We start from the raw sequence: 18,486 nt of genomic DNA, 5'->3' as shown, positions 1-18,486 counted from the left end.
AGCTCATTTCCTCTTAGAATCAAATCATGTCAGCCTTAAAACATGTATTAGCGTGCCAATAGCAATAACAAACACACGCACACACTGGACACATATCACAGTGCCATCTACCCCCCTCATGCCTGTCGAGCGCAAGGCAGGCACACGCCGTATAGTGTTTGTTATATACCAATAGTGTTACACAACGTTGGGACTCCTTGGTCAAGTCCTTCTAGGCCATTGCCCTCATGAGAATGTTTATAATGTTCACTAGAAGTACTAGATTGTTCTGGGGGAACCTGGACATTATGCGCCCATCTGAACTTTAGACACCTGCTGATGTTTTGGCCACGCTTCAATCCAATGGACTGTTTGTTTTCAGAGTCCGTAAATGGAAGGTTTGGTCGTTCTGTTGTTTTCCCGTGAAATCCGGATATTGTCCAGGCGGGTGTTTATCATTTGTATTTGAAGCAGGGGCTGGTTCCGGATGCTGTTCTCCCCCTGAGATTGAACAGTGAATTCCCAGAGAATGACGCCACCGCTCCGAACACTGTACATGAATGGGAGCCATTGGAATGCACTTATGCTGCTGCTGCTGTTCTTGGAGCTGCTGCTGTTCTTGGAGCTGCTGCTGTTCTTGGAGCTGCTGCTGTTCTTGGAGCTGCTGCTGTTCTTGGAGCTGCTGCTGCTGTTCTTGGAGCTGCTGCTGCTGTTCTTGGAGCTGCTGCTGCTGTTCTTGGAGCTGCTGCTGCATGGACAACAACATGTTGTAGTGCGGAGCAGAGTGTGAGCTAATTCAGTGGCTGGGGCAAGAACAGGCGGAACGGAACGGAGACAATGCGCGCTGTGTTGACGACAGCACTAGGGACTCTTTTTTTTCACGGACACCCCCCTGACAACAACAAGCCCCTTCGATACGAGCGCCGCGGCAGCCTCATCACATCGTAGAGCACACGCTGGCTTGTGTTTGTGTACACACACACACACACACACACTTACATACGCTGGTTCTGACACACACACAGTATCAGTGTTAACATCTCTATTTTGCCTAAGTCCCAATTAGGGCTGGACAATATATTGTGAATATACCGCGACTGGTCAGAGAAGAGCACCTTTTGCCAGTCCTGTCTGGTCCAGCGACGGTGGGTTTGTGCCCATAGTCAACGTTGTTGCCAGTGATGTCTGGTGAGGACCTGCCTTACAACAAGCCTACAAGCCCTCAGTCCAGCCTCGCTCAGCCTATTGCGGACAGCCTGAACAATGATGGAGGGATTGTGCATTCCTGGTGTAACTTGGGCAGTTGTTGTTGCCATCCTGTACCTGTCCCGCAGGTGTGATGTTCAGATGTACCGATCCTGTGCAGGTGTTACACGTGGTCTGCCACTGCGAGGACGATCAGCTGTCCACCCTGCCTCCCTGTAGCGCTGTCTTTGGCGTCTCACAGTACGGACATTGCAATTTATTGCCCTGGCCACTTCTGCAGTCCTCATGCCTCCTTGCAGCATGCCTAAGTCACATTCACACAGTTGAGCAGGGACCCTGGGCTTCTTTATTTGGGTGTTTTTCAGAGTCAGTAGAAAGGCCTCTTTAGTGTCCTAAGTTTTCATAACTGTGACTGTAACTGTAATTGCCTACCGTCTGTAAGCTGTTAGTGTCTTAACGATCGTTCCACAGGTCCATGTTCATTCATTTTTTATGGTTCATTGAACAAGCACGGTAAACAGTGTTTAAACCCTTTACAATGAAGATTTTGGAAGTTATTTGGTTATATTTTTATGAATTCTATTTGAAAGACAGTGTCCTGACAAAGGGACATTTCTTTTTTAGTTTATAGTTATATTTTGATACAATGCTAAATTAAATGAAAAGTTCTACAAAGTGGAACATTTCACTGTCAGTTTTGTCCTAGTTTGTTTCAGTGTAAAACCATCTTAATGGAGAAAGATCATTTAAATCAATTCAAATTAGTTTGTTGCCATTCTTGGATCATCTACGAATCATAAAAACACATTTCAGACTTGTATTTCTCAGAAACATTGAATACAGTCAAATACCACCATGCCGTCGAAAATGTTGTCCATATCGCCCTAGTCCCAATCATTTCGGTCTGATATACTCATGGTTATATCTCCATTCCTCACTTTCTGTCGCACCATTTCTTTCTTTGGAGCTCCTCTCTCTCCTTTAAACTCCTTAAAGGCCCAGTCACAAGTCAGCATTTCCTGTGTTTTATGTTGCACAGTACAACATCTGATGAAACTAACACTGTAAAAGTGTGGAGGAAAAAAATGTCTGTGTAATTTTCTGATCTAATCAGCATGACATCACCATGCGTTAAATTGGTAAATAGACCAATAAAGAGAGTTCTGCCAATTACAGCTACTTTTCAGTTTTCTCCTTTCCACTCATACCACTCCTAGACAGTTCTAGCAAAATTATTGCGTGAGAAATCGTTTTTTGCCATTTTAATGGAAATCTACAGTAAGATACTTAATTGTTACCCAGAAATTATTTATATTGGGCACATTCTCTTTTTCTTTAACCCTTTCTCTCTCTCTCTCTCTCTCTCTCTCTCTCTCTCTCTCTCTCTCTCTCTCTCTCTCTCTCTCTCTCTTTCTCTCTCTCTCTCTCTCTCTCTCTCTCTCTCTCTCTCTCTCTCTCTCTCTCTCTCTCTCTCTCTCTCTCTCTCTCTCTCTCTCTCTCTCTAATCCTTTTTTATAACCCTGATCTCTCTCCTTCTAAACCTCTTTCTGCCAGTTATTCTGACAGACGAGGAGGTGCAGAGGAAGAAGGACCTGATTCAACGGAGAAAGGATGAGGAGGCGCAGAGGGAGGCGCAGCGACCCCGGCTGAGCGAGGAGCAGAGCCAGGTCATCGCCACACTGGTGGAGGCTCACCACAAGACCTACGACGACTCCTACTCTGACTTCAACCGCTTCAGGGTCCGTGTCCACTCCATAACACCAGCCTCCCCTCCATAACACCAGCCCCCCCCCTCCGTAACACCAGCCTCCCCTCCATAACACCATCCTCCACTCCGTAACACCAGACTCAACTCTATAATACCAGCCTTCACTCTAATACCCGTCTTCACTTAATACACTAGTCTCTGATCTGTAACACCAGTATTCACTCTAAAGCACCAGTTTCCACTCTCTACCACAAGTCTCCACTCCATTTCACCAGTGCCAACTCTGTTACACTAGTGTCAACTCTGTAACGCCATACTCCACTTCCTAACACCACTCTTATTTCAATTGTCCACAGATAAGCCCTACCCTGAGATTATTTGCTACTCTGCCAGCATCCATCATGTTACACAACACCCACTGCAGTATCTCTTTCTTTACAACTGACATTTCCCTGCTCCAGGGTCAGTGTCAATTATGCATACGCTGTATGTTACAGTCCGTCTCCACTCCATTTCTTCACACCCAGTTTCCCCCCCCACCTGCAAATACCACTACTTCTATGGTATCTGGACGTCTGCGGCCCCCAACATAGACTTAACTCCCACTCGGTCACCTCAGTGACGTCATTGGCGTTGAAGTCAGACCACTCCATAACCGCCTTGTATTAGGACAATTTAGGACAATTTATTTCCCTATCAAGGAACATACAGATTGAAGTATACTGTACATGCAGTCATACAAATTGACTGTTTGTGTAACGGCGTTCTTCGTTTGTGGAAAGAGAGTCGGACCGAAGTGCAGCGTAGTGGTTACTCATGTCTTTAATGAAAGGAAAAAAGCAATACATGAAATAACTATACAAATACGAAAACAACAAACGGAACGTGAAACCTATTACAGCCTATCTGGTGAAACTACACAGAGACAGGAACAAACACCCACGAAATACAAAGCGAAACCAGGCTACCTAAATACGGTTCCCAATCAGAGACAACGAGAATCACCTGACTCTGATTGAGAACCGCCTCAGGCAGCCAAGCCTATACAACACCCCTAATCAGCCGCGATCCCAAATACTACAAACCCCAATACGAAAATACAAACAACATAAACCCATGTCACACCCTGGCCTGACCAAATAATTAAAGAAAACACAAAATACAATGACCAAGGCGTGACAGTTTGCCTCCACAATATTGCCAGACTAGATTGCCGTTTATTGTCCTACAAGAAGATTCTTAGCTCACCTCACACATTACACACACAAACCACATAGTAAATACAGCAAGAATCAAACAACAGTAACAGGCAGACACCTCTACACCGATATCGGAGGAAGCTACATTGAATTGATCATCGTGGTTCTAGCTCCAAGGATGAAACTCCCGAAGTGGCATTTAATTTGTAAGTCGCTCTGGATAAGAGCGTCTGCTAAATGACTTAAATGTAAATGTAAATGTAATTGTCCAGTGGTCAGTGACACACTCTATATTGAGTACTCGCGGTCTTGTATGGCTCAGTTGGTAGTAGGGCTTTCCCCGACTAAAAAAGTATTGGTTGACTGGAAAGTTGTCAGTACTTTCGACCAATCGATTGGTCAACATTTTTAAAAGTGTATTTTTTACATACGGTGCCGTCGGAAAGTATTCAGACCCCCCTTTTTTCGCAACTTGTTACGTTCTACACTCAAAAACCCACAATGACAAAGTGAAACAGATTTTTAGATTTTTTTTGCAGATGGATAAAAAATTAACAACAGAAATACCTTATTCACATAAGTATTCAGACCCTTTGCTATGAGACTCAAAATTGAGCTCACGTGCATCCTGTTTTCATTGATCATCCTTGAGATGTTTCTACAACTTGTGGTAAATTCAATTGATTGGACATGATTTGGAAAGGCACACATCTGTCTATATAAGGTCCCACAGTTGAAAGTGCATGTCAGAGCAAAAACCAAGCCATGAAGTCGAAGGAATTGCCGCAGATTGTGTTGAGGCACAGATCTGGTGAAGGGTAGCAGAACCTTTCTGCAGCATTAAATGTCTCCAAGAACACAGTGGCCTCCATCATTCTTAAATGGAAGAAGTTTGGAACCACCAAGACTCTTCCTAGAGCTGGGTGTCTGGCCAAACTGAGCAATTGGGGGAGAAGTGCCTTGGTGAGGGAGGTGACCAAGAACACGATGGTCACTCTGACAGAGCTCTAAGGTTCCTCTGTGGAGATGGGAGAACCTTCCAGAAGGACAACCATCTCTGCAGCACTCTACCAATCAGGCCTTTACGGTAGAGTGGCCAGATGGAAGCCACTCCTCAGTAAAAGGCACATGACAGCCCGCTTGCAGTTTGCCAAAAGGCACTTAAACAAGATTCTCTGATCTGATAAAATCAAGATGGAACTCTTTGGCCTGAATGCCAAGCATCACGTCTGGAGGAAACCTGACACCATCCTGACAGGGAAGTATGCTGGTGGGATCATCATGCTGTGGGGATGTTTTTTAGAGGCAGGGACTGGGAGACTAGTCAGGATCGAGGCAAATATGAATGGAGCAAAGTACAGAGAGATCCTTAATGAAAACCTGCTCAGGAGCTCTCAGACTGGGGCGAAGGTTCACCTTCCAACAGGACAGCAACCCTAAGCACACAGCCAAGACAATGGAGGAGTGGCCCAGCCAGAACCCAGACATGAACCTGATCAAACGTCTTTGGAGAGACCTGAAAATAGCTTTAGAGCAACGCTCCCCATCCAACCTGACAGCGCTTGAGAGGATCTGCAGAGAAGAATGTGAGAAACTCCACAAATACAGGTGTGCCAAGCTTGTAGTGACATACCCAAGAAGACTCGAGGCTGTAATCGCTGCCAAAGGTGCTTCAACAAAGTACTGAGTAAAGGGTCTGAATACTTATGCAAATGTAATATTTCCATGTAATTTTTACAAATAAATGAGCAAAAATGTGTAAAAGAACATTTTTGCTTTATCATTATGGGCTATTGTTTGTAGATTGATGAGGGGGGAAAAAAACAATTTAATCAATTAAATATTTTTTTATTTAATCCATTTTAGAATAAGGCTGTATCGTAACAAAATGTGGAAAAAGGGAAGGGGGCTGATTACTTTCCGAAGCAGTGTATATATATGCTACTGCTCGACTAAAGATCTCGGTTGACCAATAGCTTATCCACCAAACATTTGACCAGTCTACTAATTACGGTCAGCCTTAGTTGGTAGAGCATGGCGCTTGCAATGCCATGATTGTGGGTTTGATTTTATATTCATGTAAAAATGTGTACTAAATGGTTTGTGTGTTTTCCTTTAGCCTCCGGTCCGAGAAGGCCCAGTGACACGCAGTGCCAGCAGAGCTGCCTCTCTCCACTCTCTATCTGATGCCTCATCTGACTCCTTCAGCCACTCTCCAGGTAAACAAACGTCAGTGTGCTGCTAACAGCTTTGCTTCCTCCACTGCCCCTGTCCCCTTACTGGGCTTGAACCGGTGATCCTCTGATGGCAAACACGTGACCGCCCTTTTTTGACAACGTACCGTCCAGTTGTGCTATAGACAAATATTATCTTCGATAGCACCACTGGAAACATTTCAAGCTAGCTGTGGAGTGAGCTTATGGCACATTCTTACCTCCGTTAGACATGTATACACACACACACACACACACACACACACACACACACACACACACACACACACACACACACACACACACACACACACACACACACACACACACACACACACACACACACACACACACACACACAGAACAAAATGGGAAAAGGTGAGCAATTCAGAATCAGATGGTGAAGCGGACACATGGAGAGGGAGGTGCAGCTCACACAATTGGTGTTAGTTGTCACCAGTGATTGATTCCTGTGTGTTTGTGTGGGAGCTCACTCCTGCTCCCGTGTGTGTGTGTGTGTGTGTGTGTGTGTGTGTGTGTGTGTGTGTGTGTGTGTGTGTGTGTGTGTGTGTGTGTGTGTGTGTGTGTGTGTGTGTGTGTGTGTGTGTGTGTGTGTGTGTGTGTGTGTGTGTGTGTGTGTGTGTGTGTGTCAATCCCTCATGGGGTTTTACTTAGAATCTTCAGGGGTTTCTCAGGACACCCTGTAGCCCTTCAGACCACAGTCTCCCATTAACACATCCGCTCATAATGAAATGAACTCACAGAGGGACAGGGTCCTCACAGCCTGCGTTCCCTGCCTTCAAAAACAGTCAATCAAATCAAATCTTCATTGTCATATGCACCAAATACAGTGAAATGCTTACTTATGAGCCCCTAACCAACAATGCAGTACAAATAAGAATAGTACAGAAAAGTAACAAGTACTTAAAGAGCAGCAGTAAAATAGAGTGTGCGAGGACACTGATTAGTCTAGGTAATTGAGGTAATATGTACATATAGGTAGAGTTTTTAAAGTGACTATGCATAGATGATAACAACAGAGAGTAGCAGCGGTGTAAAAGGGGGGGGGGGTCAATGCAAATAGTCTGCACATGGGGACAAAGATCATACTTTTTTGGAGAAATGTCCTCTGGTCTGATGAAACAAAAATAGAACTGTTTGGCCATAATGACCATCGCTATGTTTGGAGGGAAAATGGGGAGACTTGCAAGCAGAAGAACACCATTCCAACCGTGAATGACAGGGGTGGCAGCATCATGTTGTTTGGGTGCTTTGCTGCAAGAGGGACTGGTGCACTTCACAAAATAGATGGCATCATGAGGCAGGACAATTATGTGGATATATTGAAGCAACATCTCAAGACATCAGTCAGGAAGTTAAAGCTTGGTCGCAAATGGGTATTCCAAATGGACAATGACCCCAAGCATACTTCCAAAGTTGTGGCAGAATGGCTTAAGGACAACAAAGTCAAGGTATTGGAGTGGTCATCATTAAGCTCTGACCTAAATCCTATAGAAAATTTGTGGGCAGAACTGTGTGAGCAAGGAAGCCTACAAACCTGACTCAGTTACACCAGCTCTGTCAGGAGGAATGGGCCAAAATTCACCCAACTTATTGTGGGAAGCTTGTGGAAGGCTGCCTGAAACGTTTGACCCAAGTTAAACAATATAAAGGCAATGCTACCAAATACTAATTGAGTGTATGTAAACTTCTGACCCACTGGGAATATGATGAAAGAAACAAAATCTGAAATCAATCATTCTCTCTACTATTATTCTGACATTTCACATTCTTAAAATAAAGTGGTGATCCTAACTGACCGAATAGAGGACATTTTTACTAGGATTAAATGTCAGGAATTGTGAGAAACTGAGTTTAACTTCCGACTTCAACTCTCTCTATCATCCTTTTGTTGTATCTCTTTCTGTCTATCACTCTACTTCTGTTTCTCTCTCTCTCTTACTCTTATCTAAGCTGTTTTCTGATGGTCACTGTGCTCCATTCCTCAATGAACAAACCTCGCTCTGTGTTGAGTCATTCATTCGATTTACATGTGAGTGGGTGGGTGTGTGTGCGCGTGTGTGTGGTTTACCGCAGTATCCACGTTTTTTTTTTTTTATCTTACTGACTTAGATGCTATGTTTCTTTCTTGTGGTTTCATGTTTTCACTCTTTCTCTGTCACTCTCTCCGTGTCCCCTTTCCCTTTATCAGCGGAATCTGATGGGAATGTTGTTTTTCTCCGAAGAGTTTTTAACTCATCTAATCTCTCTCCCTCTCCTCCCCCTCTCTCCTTCACCCTCCCTCCATATAGAGTCGGTGGACACTAAGCTGATGAACTTCAGTAACCTGCTGATGATGTACCAGGAGCAGGGGGGCAGCCCGGACTCCGACGACGACGGCTCCAAGCTCTCCATGCTGCCCCACCTGGCCGACCTGGTCAGCTACAGCATCCAAAAGGTCATCGGCTTCGCCAAGATGATCCCTGGCTTCAGGTGGGTGGAAGGCTGAGTGGGGGAAGGGGGGGTGGGTGGATTAGGTAGGGGATGTCGGGATAGCAAGGGGGTAATGTGTGCGTGTGTGTGGTGGGGGGTTTATGTACTTTACATTGTGTGCTTGTTTTTTTGTTGAGAGAGAGATTGTGTGCGTTCATGTGTTTGTGTGTGTTCCTACAATGGGCGCAAAAAAATGTGTATATGTCATACTCCAATACGAGTAAAAGCGGTCGCCCTGAAAATCTATTTAACTCTACGTGGCATGAATGTGAACAAAGCCTTATTTGTGTGTTTACTCGTTTAAGGGTCTGAGTGTTCCTACAAACGAGGACAAGTGTGCCTACACATGCAATTATTTCTGTTATCTCTTGTTATCAGCAGCTGATATCTGTCCTACACATGACGCGAGTGGCTTTCGTCACAGTAACCTTAGGCGTGTGTGTGGTCGTCACTGTGTACATTCTGTCCCCCTCCCCCCCGGGGTGGCAGAGTAAAGTGAGGTCGGGGACACAGTAACGGGCATTGTTAGTAATGATCACGTAAGCTGTCTTCTGACCCAAGAAGAGCTTTGAGCTTAAAGGCTTGTCAGTGCGCTACAATTAATGTTACAAAGCCATTGCTTCTCGAAGACTCGAATCGAATCAAATTTTATTTGTCACATACATGTGGTTAGCAGATGTTATTGCGAGTGTAGCGAAATGCTTGTAAACTGTAATACACTTTATGAATGTCTTACTACAACTGAATCAAAGGTTGTGTTACTCAAATGTTTTTCCTGTGTGTGTGTGTGGGTGTGTGCATGGACCCGTGCATGTGTGAGATACAGCGCTTTACAACTCTAGACAATTATTTATCTCGATTGCACAACACAACTGCTCAAACTAATGGGTATACATACATCTTTGGTAACTCAATGACAGGGTTGCAAAACCGCCGACATGAACATGACATGAACTTCCTTTTTGCACCACTTGTGAGTGGAGTTTATAAAGGTGTTATGAATAGCCAATTGCTATCTTGTGCCCCATCTACCTAAAGTGTTACCAGATCCTTCCAATGTTTACCCACTATAGCTAGATCTAGATACCCCAGCCTTTGAATTTAACCCGTCTGACCATTAGCCCACTGTGCACCTGGAACGACTGATTTTTTTTGACCAATCAGATATCGTGGGCTGGAACCAACCGTCTCCAAAATCTCAATCTACAACCCAATCCTTTTAACCCCTTTCTGACCGTACGAAGACCGTAAGCCGACTGATTATGTCCTCTTCTTTTAACAGATGCCACCTTCCTGATTCACATTCATTAACTACCAAACGGAAGAAAAACGACTTAAACAATGAGAAACGCTCGTTTCTGTTTCCCGCTGCAAAATCGTCTTTTTTTCCCTGCGGTGTGCACTAATGAATACACCCCTGGTTGTAAATCCTTCCAGGGAGCTGACGGCTGAGGACCAGATTGCCCTGCTCAAGTCGAGTGCCATCGAGGTGATCATGCTGCGCTCCAACCAGTCCTTCAATCTGGACGACATGTCCTGGAGCTGCGGAGGGTCCGACTTCAAGTACTGCGTCAACGACGTCGCTAAAGGTACGAGACTTAGGCAGGCTAGCACACACATGTATGGGTGAGGACGGACCACAGACCATGGGATCGACACACACACAAAGTATATGCAGTCAAAACCATTGTACTCTGTGAACGATGGCACGAGCACACACACAAACACCAGTCATTTCGCTTCGAGGACATGCTCTGCAACTGTGTGGGGACACCACTTTACAGAAAGGCGAGGCAATGTGACACACTCACACACACTATGTGACACACTCGCCACTATTGCTGCCACTAAAGGTGAGCGAGAAAGGGTAACAAACATGCATGCATTTGTGCAGGCACAAAACACACAGTTATACACTCTCCAGTACATGTCCCGTGGCCTTCCTATCATGACTGTGTGTCAGTTCCGCCAGGAAAGCTGAAATGGAGTGTAACACACTTTGGCACATGTACCTATGAACACGTACTCTCACACACACACCATACACCCATCCGCAGACCCTCAAGGCACGGCATTCATTTTGCCTTTCAACTAAGCCTCGGGTATTTTTACAGATCAACCAAAGAATGTCACTCTAGACCAAGACACTCTCACAAAGCGCCTGGTCTCTCACAGAACGAAATGTGTTTTTGTTCTCGAAGACAAAAACCCAAGTTCGCCACGGCATCTCTGTGGCTGACCAGTCATTTGGAGATTGAGCCGGGCTCGACAGCAAACTAGTTTTCCTGAAAACAAGGTAAACCTTGCGTCGTGCCCATTTTTATTTTCACTCAAAATGACGCTGTTGTTGTTGTTGTCTTCCGCGGCTAGTTACTTTGACAGCTTTTGTCTAGCGACACTCCATTCTCCTTTGCGACAAGGCGATATGAGTAAGCAGGCTATGATTGTAAAATAGAGATCATTAATAACTAAAAATTCATTCAACAATTGATAACACATAAGTGTACTTTTTGGTTGTTAAGTTGGCAACTTGCTTTTTTTCTCATTTACCTTTTGTCATGATCCAAAGTAGACCACCAGGAGACATGTAGTTGCATTTAACACCTAACTAAAGGGAACTGAGTTGAACTATACGTTTCCGTCTACAACACTAGGACTTGTACGCTATTCAGTTCATCCATTTCTTATCTCACGAAACCACACAAATCCTTAGTGTTTAGGGAAACCGTTTGAAAACCGGAAGATCAATCATTGGAAATAAACCCATACATCCTTGAAAATGGCATTGAGAGGAGTGTTAGGGAAACCATAATCAACAGTTATTTGTTACCTGGGCCCTTGTGATCTAGGATCAGTTTGGCCTTTTAAATTCTAATGAATAAGAGACATACGTTGAACAAAAAAATATGAAGGCAACATGCAACAATTGTAAAGATTGTACTGAGTTACAGTTCATATAAGTACAACAGTCAATTGAAATAAATTCATTTGGCCCTAATCTATGGATTCCACATGACTGGGAATACAGATATGTCTCTGTTGGACACAGGATACCTTAAATAAAAGGTAGGGGTGCGGATCAGAAAACCAGTCAGTGTCTGGTGTGACCACCTTCGTTTAGAGTTGAACAGGCTGTTGAGTGTGGCCTGTGGAATTGTTCTCCCACTTCTCTCCAGTGGACGTGCGAAGTTGCTGCATGTTGATGAGAACTGTAAACACGCTGTCGTACACGTCGATCGAGAGCGTCCCAAACATGACATATCTGGTGCAGGCCATGGAAGAAGGCCATGGAAGAAGGCCATGGAAAGAAGGCCATGGAAGAAGGCCATGGAAGAAGGCCATGGAAGAAGGCCATGGAAGAACTGGGACACTTTCATCTCCAAGAAATTGTGTAAAGACCCTTGCGTCATGGGTCCGTGCAATATCATGCTGAAACATGAGGTGATGGCAGCGGATTAATGGCACAACAATGTGCCTTGGCATCTCATCACGGTACCTCTGTGCATTCAAATTGCCATCAATAAAATGCAATTGTGTTTGTTGTCTGTACCATAACCCTACCGCACTCTATTCACAACGTCGACATCAGCAAACCGGTCGCCCACACGACACCATACACGCTGACTGCCGTCTATAATTGAAACAGGAATAAATCTGTGAAGAGCACACTTCTCTAGCGTGCCAGTGGCCATCGAAGATGAGCATTTGCCTATTAAAGTTGGTCACGACGCCGAACTGCAGTCTGCTCAAGGCCCTGGTGAGGATGACGAGCATGCAGATGAGTTTCTGACAGTTTGTGCAGAAATACTTCGCTTAAGCAAGCCCACGGTTTCATCAGCTGTCCATGTCGCTGGTCTCATACGATCCCGCAGGTTAAGTGGCCGGATGTGGAGGTCCTGGGCTTGTGTGGTTACATGTGGTCTGCAGTTGAGGGGCCGGTTGGACGTACTGCCAAATTCTCTAAAACGACATTGGGCTTGGCTTATGGTAGAGAAATGAACATTCTGGCAGCGGCTCTAGTCGACATTCATGCAGTCAGCATGCCAAGTGCATGCTCCCTCAATACTTGAGACATCTGTGGCATTGTGCTGTGTGAGAAAACTGCACATTTTAGAGTGGCCTTTTATTGTCCACAGCACAAGGTGCACCTGTGTAATGATCATGCTGTTTAATCAGCTTCTTGATATGCCACACCTGTCAGGTAGATTGATTATCTTGGGAAATGATAAATGCTCACTTGCAGGGATGTAAACAAATCTGTGCACAACATTTTAAAGACATTTTATTTCAGCTCATGAAACATGGGACCAACACTTTAGATGTTGCGTTTATATTTGTTGTTAAGTGTAGATATACCGTATAACATATCACATACATTATATACTCTAAATCCATTTCTTATCTCACAAAACCACACAAATCCTTAGTGTTAGGCAAACAATATAATGAAAGATACAGTACCAGTCAAAAGTTTGGACAAACCTACTCATTCAAGAGTGTTTCTCTATTTTTTACTCATTTCTACATTGCAGAATAATAGTATAATAATAGTGAAAACATCAAAACTATGAAATAACACGTACGGAACCAAAAAAGTGTTAAACAAGTCCAAATATAGTTTATATATGAGATTCTTCAAAGTAGCCACCCTTTTGCCTTGATGACAGCTTTGCACACTCTTAATTAAAATAAAAACCCTTGAATGACTAGGTGTGTCCAAACATTTGACTGGTACTGTATATTGTGATTGCTATCTGATCTGATTGACGGTGTGTGTCTGTGTGTATGTGTGTGTGTGTTGTCTCCTGCAGCGGGCCACACTCTGGAGCTGCTGGAGCCCCTGGTCAAATTCCAGATTGGCCTGAAAAAACTCAACCTCCACGAGGAGGAACACGTGCTGCTCATGGCCATCTGCCTACTCTCCCCAGGTACACGCTGACACTGGGTGTGGGAGGGGGGTAGTGTGTGTGTGTCTGGCATGAGTTGTTTATGGGAGTCAGCTTGTTTTTGTGAGGATCAGTTAGCTTGTGGGGGGTTGTGTGTCTTTGTGCTGAAGTTCACACACCTGTGCGTGTGTATATTTTGTGCATTTTCATCAGTGAAGTTGACGATAACATGTGCATATACAGTACATTCAGAAAGTATTCAGGCCCCTTGACTTTTTCCACATTTTGTTATGTTACAGCCTTATTCTAGAATGGATTAAATAAATTGTTTCCCTCATAAATCTACACACAATATGCCATAATGACAAAGCGAAAACAGGTGATTAGAAATGTTTGTACATTTCTTACAAATAAAAACAGAAATACCTTATGTGCATAAGTATTCAGACCCTTTCCTATAAAACTCAAAATTGAGCTCAGGTGCATCCTATTTCCATTGATCATCATTGAGATGTTTCTATTACTTGATTGGAATTCATCTTTGGTAAATTCAATTGATTGGACATGATTTGGAAAGGCACACACTTGTACTATATAAGGTCCCACAGTTGACAGTGCATGTCAGAGCAAAAACCAAGTCATGAGGTCAAAGGAATTGAAGGTCCCCATCTCTGCAGCACTCCACCAATCAGGCCTTTATGGTACAGTGGCCAGACGGAAGCCACTCCTCAGTAAAAGGCACATGACAGCCCGTTTGGAGTTTGCCAAAAGGCAGCTAAAGTACTCTCAGACCATGAGAAACAAGATTCTCTGGTCTGATGAAACCAAGATTGAACTCATTGGCCTGAATGCATGGTGGTGGCAGTTTTGGGGATGTTTTTTAGCGGCAGGTACTGAGAGACAAGTCAGGATCTCGGGGAAGATGAACGGAGACAAAGAACAGAGAGATCCTTGATGAAAACCTGCTCCAGAGCGCTCAGACTGGGGCAAAGGTTCACCTTCCAGCAGGACAATGACCCTAAGCACACAGCCAAGACAACGTAGGAGTGACTTTGGGACAAGTCTCTGAATGACCTTGGAGTGACCCAGCCAGAACCCGGACTTGAACCCGATCAAACATCTCCGGAGAGACCTGAAAATAGCTGTGCAGCAACGCTCCCCATCCAACCTGACAGCGCTTGCGAGGATCTGCAGAGAAGAATGGGAGAAACTCCCCAAATAAAGGTGTGCCAAGCTTGTAGTGTCATATCCAAGAAGACACTGTAATCTGGCTGTAATCGCTGCCAAATATGCTTCAAGTACTGAGTAAAGGGATCTGAATACTTATGTAAATGTAATATTTCCGTATTACATTTGCAAAAGTGTGTAAAAAACAGTTTTTGCTTTGTCATTATGGGGTATTATGTGTGATTATTATTATTTTTTAATCCATTTTTGTGAATAAGGCTGTAACGTATCAAAATATGGAAAAAGTCAAGAGGTCTGAATACTTTCTGAATGCCCTGTTCATGCATGCACTGCGTGCCTGTGTTTGCACATAAGTATTCATCAATTTCTTAGCTCATGAATTCCTTAGTGTCTGATAACGTGTGTGTATATACACTGAGTATACAAAAACAGTAGAAACACCTTACTAATATTGAGTTGCACCCCCTTTTGCCCTCAAAACAGCATCGATTCGTGTCAATTTGGGTCAAATTTGGATGGTGAACCATTCTTGATACACACAGGAAACTGTTGAGCGTGAAAAACCCAGTAGTGATGCAGTTGTTTACACACTCACAGGTGCCTTGGCACGTACGACCATACGCCGTTCAAAGCTACTTAAATATTTTGTTCTTGCCTTTTCACCCTCTGAATGGCACACATACACAATCCATGTCTCAATTGCCTTGAGGCTTAAAAATCATTTTTTTAACTCGTCTCCTCCTCCCTTTCATCTACAATGATTGAAGTGGATTTAACAAGTGACATCAATAAGGAGCATTCACCTGGTCAGTGTCACGTTCTGACCTTAGTTCTTTTATTATGTCTTTGTTTTAGTATGGTCAGGGCGTGAGTTGCGTGGGTTGTCTATGTTCGCTTTTCTATGTTGTGTTTTTGTGTTTGGCCTGGTATGGTTCTCAATCAGAGGCAGGTGTCGTTAGTTGTCTCTGAGAATCATACTTAGGTAGCCTTTTTTCACCTGTGTTTCGTGGGTGATTATTTTCTGTTCTGTGTTTTGTATTTCACCGTTCAGGACTGTTTCGTTCTCGTTGTTTTTGTTTTGTGTTCATATAATAAATTCAATATGGACACTTACCACGCTGCGCATTGGTCCCCCGATCCTTCTAACTACTCCTCCTCAGAAGAGGAGGACGAGAATCGTTTGTCAGTCTATGTCATGGAAAGAGCAGGTGTTCTTAATGTTTTGTACACTCAGTGTAGATTTCCCAGTTTACTGTAGGCTAAAATATACAAGCAAGCATTTTTGTACATTATATAATATTAGCCTAATTGATTTATTTTCTCACGAAACCATACATATGCTTAGTTTTAGGCTGATGTTAGGCTAACATGCTGTGGAGAGGTGTGCCCCTTTTCATACAATAAGGTAATTTCTGGACATTATTTCTGGACATTTAGCGGACTCTTTTTGGCTCAAGAGCACCTCTCTGAGGCAAAAGATCTGTATAGCCTCTTTAAAGTCTTACCAGCCATGTCTTCCCCCTCCCTTCATGTGTAGACACTGTCTGGTATGGGGCAGGAGATAATGAATATGAAGAAGCCCTTTAAAAGACTTACCATCCGTGTCTCCTTGCCCCTCTCCCTCCTTTCTCTCCCCTCCAGACCGCCCGGGCGTGCAGGACCACGGGCGCATCGAGACCCTGCAGGACCATTTGTCGGAGACGCTGCAGGCCTACATCCAGCTGCACCACCCGGGCGGCCGCCTCGTGTACGCCAAAATGATCCAGAAGCTGGCGGACCTGCGCAGCCTGAACGAGGAGCACTCCAAGCAGTACCGCTCGCTGTCCTTCCAGCCCGAGCACAGCATGCAGCTGACCCCGCTGGTGCTGGAGGTGTTCGGCAGCGAGGTCTCCTAAATTAACACTTTTTTTGGTGACCTTTGATGGAGTTGGATGAGGTGGACGAAAGGTCATAGGAGATGTGGGAGGGGAGTATGAGGTGGGAGCTATAGGAATGTGGTTAGACGGACTGTGGATGGTGTGAGTGAAGGTGTGTGTTGTGAGGGGGGGGGGGGGGGTAATAGGTGTGTGTGTGTGTGTGTGTGTGTGTGTGTGTGTGTGTGTGTGTGTGTGTGTGTGTGTGTGTGTGTGTGTGTGTGTGTGTGTGTGTGTGTGTGTGTGTGTGTGTGTGTGTGTGTGTGTGTGTGTGTGTGTGTGTGTGTGTGTGTGTGTGTGTGTGTGCGTGTGTTACAAATTCCCCTGCCTCGTGTGCTTGAGGAGCTTCGGTAGGTCAGGCCTGGGACTGGGTACCTGAGGAGCTGTTGACTGGAACATGCAAAGCGATGGGGAGCGAATTATACAAACAAGGGAATTTACTTCAGAACCATACATACATGGCACTTCTGCCTATATTTGACATGTACGCTTACCTTGGTATTTAAGAGACAGTATATTGCCAAACAGTATTGCGTCTTGTGTGCCGGTATATACAGTACACCGTGTGCTTTTTGTGTGTGTGTCATGCAAGTGCTGCTTTTATGCATGGCGGTGTATGGTCACTCATACATATGATCACACACATACACACACACACACACACACACGTAAGGACACTCACTTATACAGTTGTTGGAGCTACCTCTGATTTTCTCCTCTCTCAGTTTTTGTATTCAGAAATACACACAGCATAGAACCTTCAAAATGCATGATAACATTTCAATCGTGGATAGCTGATAGACACTAGGTCCTCACTGGAGCGAAAACAGTGCCTGCAAAGTATTTCCACGTGTTTCTCTCATCCTTTCTCCGGTTACTCTGCTCAAATCGCTTCCCTCAAGGGCAAGTGTTTGAGTGTACGTATACGCCGCAAGATGCACGTCCTTCACCTCTGCCAAAGGTATTGTCCACGCTCTCTCTAAGCTTCCAGGCTTCTAGTGTAGCCACATGATGCCTTTTATGTGCACACTCACCGTTTGTGCTAGCTTTTGCTAACTAGCCTCTAGGAATTGATGAAGGAAATGTGTATACTCTGAATAGATTCATACAGCCTGCAGAAATATTATCTGTAACCTGGAAATAGTTTGGTTGTGGAATAGTGTGCGTGAGCTGTGGCTGTTTAGTCACTAAAACAAGCTGTCAATCAAACCAAGCCAGAGCTCTGGTTGGTTGGTTTCTTTCTTTTGGAGGGGTTGGGGGGGAAGGGGGAATTATGATAGCTCTAAATAGACTTAGCTACAACTTCTATGTATCACGAACACTGCTACCTGTACTCAAGCGTATCTATTAATATATGTCTATGTTCAAGTTATACCACCGTTTTTAAAGGGCTACAATGCCAAACTGACTGGAAATGCATAGTTAGGCCGGTTACTCTACTGTCTACGTCTTTTTGTATTATATCCACAAACCATGCAAGTTATCTGGACAGGATCTTAAAACAATTCCATGAATTGTTGATTTTTTTCCCCCCTCAAGTGTACAGTTTTTAGTAGGTGGAGTGTTTCTAAGCTGCTTCTTCACAGATATCACCCCTTCCGTTTCCAACTCGGAAGTGGAATTCTTTGAAAAGAATGTCTTGAGGACTCGGATGGAGCGTTTTCTGTTTCATTTTTTGACACGTCCGAGTCCTCCGATGTT

General features: G+C 44.3%; 1 protein-coding gene across 3 annotated transcripts in view; it reads left to right on the top strand.

The window, feature by feature from the left end:
* LOC118388984 (vitamin D3 receptor B) overlaps positions 1 to 18,486 on the top strand; it is a 90,122-nt gene that overhangs the window by 62,773 nt on the left and 8,863 nt on the right. For all 3 annotated transcript variants that reach the window (XM_052527302.1, XM_052527303.1, XM_035778632.2), the window contains 6 exons: positions 2,740 to 2,924; positions 6,212 to 6,311; positions 8,618 to 8,798; positions 10,236 to 10,387; positions 13,610 to 13,726; positions 16,514 to 16,758. In XM_052527302.1, coding sequence (XP_052383262.1) covers positions 2,740 to 2,924; positions 6,212 to 6,311; positions 8,618 to 8,798; positions 10,236 to 10,387; positions 13,610 to 13,726; positions 16,514 to 16,758 — 980 coding nt within the window. The remainder of the gene's footprint in view (positions 1 to 2,739; positions 2,925 to 6,211; positions 6,312 to 8,617; positions 8,799 to 10,235; positions 10,388 to 13,609; positions 13,727 to 16,513; positions 16,759 to 18,486) is intronic.

This window comes from Oncorhynchus keta, chromosome 10 (assembly GCF_023373465.1).
Source record: "Oncorhynchus keta strain PuntledgeMale-10-30-2019 chromosome 10, Oket_V2, whole genome shotgun sequence".
Taxonomy (NCBI): Eukaryota; Metazoa; Chordata; class Actinopteri; order Salmoniformes; family Salmonidae; genus Oncorhynchus; species Oncorhynchus keta.
Note: the sequence above shows the minus strand (reverse complement) of the source record. Positions and strands in the feature narration are given on the sequence as shown.